The sequence below is a fragment of the Macrobrachium rosenbergii genome, chromosome 41 (assembly GCF_040412425.1).
Source record: "Macrobrachium rosenbergii isolate ZJJX-2024 chromosome 41, ASM4041242v1, whole genome shotgun sequence".
NCBI classification, from domain to species: domain Eukaryota; kingdom Metazoa; phylum Arthropoda; class Malacostraca; order Decapoda; family Palaemonidae; genus Macrobrachium; species Macrobrachium rosenbergii.
In genome coordinates, this window is record NC_089781.1 from 91,577,988 (window position 1) to 91,580,487 (window position 2,500).

The 2,500-nt window shown below is 41.2% G+C and overlaps 1 protein-coding gene across 1 annotated transcript in view; it reads left to right on the forward strand.

The window, feature by feature from the left end:
• Positions 1-1,221: 1,221 nt before the first annotated feature.
• The window catches only part of LOC136826999 (tubulin alpha chain-like), a 40,474-nt gene continuing 39,195 nt past the window's right edge, over positions 1,222-2,500 (forward strand). The window contains exon 1 of the mRNA XM_067084653.1: positions 1,222-1,650. Within this exon, the coding sequence (XP_066940754.1) occupies positions 1,642-1,650 (9 nt within the window). The 5' untranslated portion in view covers positions 1,222-1,641. The remainder of the gene's footprint in view (positions 1,651-2,500) is intronic.

Sequence of the window (2,500 nt, forward strand, 5' to 3'; positions counted from 1 at the left end):
CATCCACTCTCCAATCATCAAACATAAATTGCAGCCCTCTAGCCTCAGCAATTTTTTTTATTTAAAGTTAAAGTTAGCCATAATCGTCCTTCTGGCAACGATATAGGATAGGCCACCACAGGGCAGTAGTTAAAGTTTCATGAGCCGCGGCTCATAGAGTATTATACCGAGACCACCGAAAGATAGATCTATTTTCGGTGGCCTTGATCATTCGCTGCAGCGGCTGTACAGAAAACTTGATTGCGCCGAAGAAACCTTGGCGCATTTTTTACTTGTTTATGTTTGGAAAGCGGATTATTTTCGTCCTCTGATGCCTGAATTGGTTCGACATCCCGCAGCGTCGTATTGATCCCCTGAGGATAAACCTTTAGTTTAGAGCTATAGCAGGATGTCACGTTTCTGGTGGTTGCATAGAGTCCTGAGGTCTATATCAGGCTTTCTGTGTCCCCTTCAGCGCCTTATCACGATTACGGGCCGCCCTTGGGCAAAGAACTTACATTCACGAAAACGGCTTAGCCTAAACCCACCACAACCCTATAGCACTAGTGTATGCTAAGCTTATACAAACAAGATAGTGAGAGTTCCTCCTTTTGCCATGGAACTTGAAAGCTTGTTTAGTAAGTTCATTCGTTTTGTTAATTTTATTGTTTTTTTTTTCATCAAGGCTCTTCATCGAAATCCCTACCACTTGTGGCCAAAATTTTTGAAGGCGCCAGACCGCGAAAGTAATAGATTTTGTAGTGAGCCTAGCTCACCTGTTGCGCTTGCTGCTAAATAAATTTAATCCTATTAAAGTAAGTGGATGAGATTATAAAATGTAATGCAAAAACTTGTGCAATATAGATAGTTCTCTCTCTCTCTCTCTCTCTCTCTCTCTCTCTCTCTCTCTCTCTCTCTCTCTTGAGTAGACCGTACCAAAGAAGGCGAAGACAATAAACGAAAACATAGACGATGGAAAATAAAAATGTAGATAGAAAAGATATTAAATTAAAAAACAGATCTGTTACATGGAATGATATCTGTAAAGATAAAATGAGGAGGCCTCTTCCTTCCTTCCCTTCCTCCTACCTTCCTACACCTTTACCGAGACCTGCCACAGCGTCGGTCGATTTACGATAAAGAACTACAGGGGGAGGGACTCGTCGACCATCCCCCTCCGCCTTCGTATTACCTCAGACTTCATCATCCTCAGAGCCTCGACAACAACGACAACATCGCCAGTGAAAGGGAGGAAGTGGAGGAGCCATTTTGCCCCGAACCGCCGAGTCGTGTGAGCGCCGTCACAGAGCTCCTGCGATTCCAGTTGCCACATTCTGAATTATTCATCTTTTTAATGACTGTTGCTCTGCGCGTATTCCTGAGCTGCTTGAATTATTAGTACTCGAAGCTGTCGTTAACAGACTAGTGTCTATTTGATATCTCTTAATCCCGCGTGGTTCTGGAAAGTGTAGACCGTTCATCGAGAGTTTTCAAAATGGAATAACGTTAGAAATAACTCTTGTCAAGCTTTGCTTTCGCGTGTGACATTGAGACCTGTGTAGGATTCGCAGACTAGGCCTATTCAACGGAATTGGTTTAGAATATTGTGGTTCCTGAAGACCTTTTGTCATTATCTGATTTGGCAACGCTGCTTCCTTCGAGATGCCGATGGTAAATATAAAATACTTTTGTGTTTTATTTTTCATTGAGTAAAAATGACCATAATGCGTCTGCCAAAGTTCTCACAAGGATATTATATTATTAGGGTGTACTAATAGTGTAAGGCAACGGTGTAAGGCAACGTATTTCATTGTTTCCCTCATTTAAAATCATGGAAAATGAACTTAGTCATTACTCAAGATGCTATGTACATCGCACTGGTGAAGTAATAATCTTCGCTATTACATGAACAAATCGCTGTTCAATTTAATAAGATGGAGGCGCGTGATTATTATACTATGAAAAAACTATTTACTTGTAATTTAGATATACTCATAGTATCATAAACAAGAGAGAGAGAGAGAGAGAGAGAGAGAGAGAGAGAGAGAGCAAAATACCTGTATAGCGCTTGTAGAATTTTTTCACAAAGATTATCTCGTATGGATAATCGTTTGAACTAGAGAGAGAGAGAGAGAGAGAGAGAGAGAGAGAGAGAGAGAGAGAGAGAGAGAGAGAGATAAGAAAAAACATTTTTTATTTTCTGTAAAAGAAAACTATTGTGCCTGCTTTGTCTGTCCGCCCGCACTTTATTCTGTCCGCACTTTTTTTGTCCGCATTTTTTCTGTCCGCACTTTTTTTGTCCGCACTTTTTCTGTCCGCACTTTTTCTGTCCGCACTTTTTTGTCCGCACTTTTTCTGTCCGCACTTTTTTTGTCCGCACTTTATTCTGTCCGCACTTTATTCTGTCCGCACTTTATTCTGTCCGCACTTTTTTTGTCCGCACTTTTTCTGTCCGCCCTCAGATCTTAAAAACTACTGAGGCTAGAGGGCTGCAAATTGGTAGTATGTTGATCATCCACCC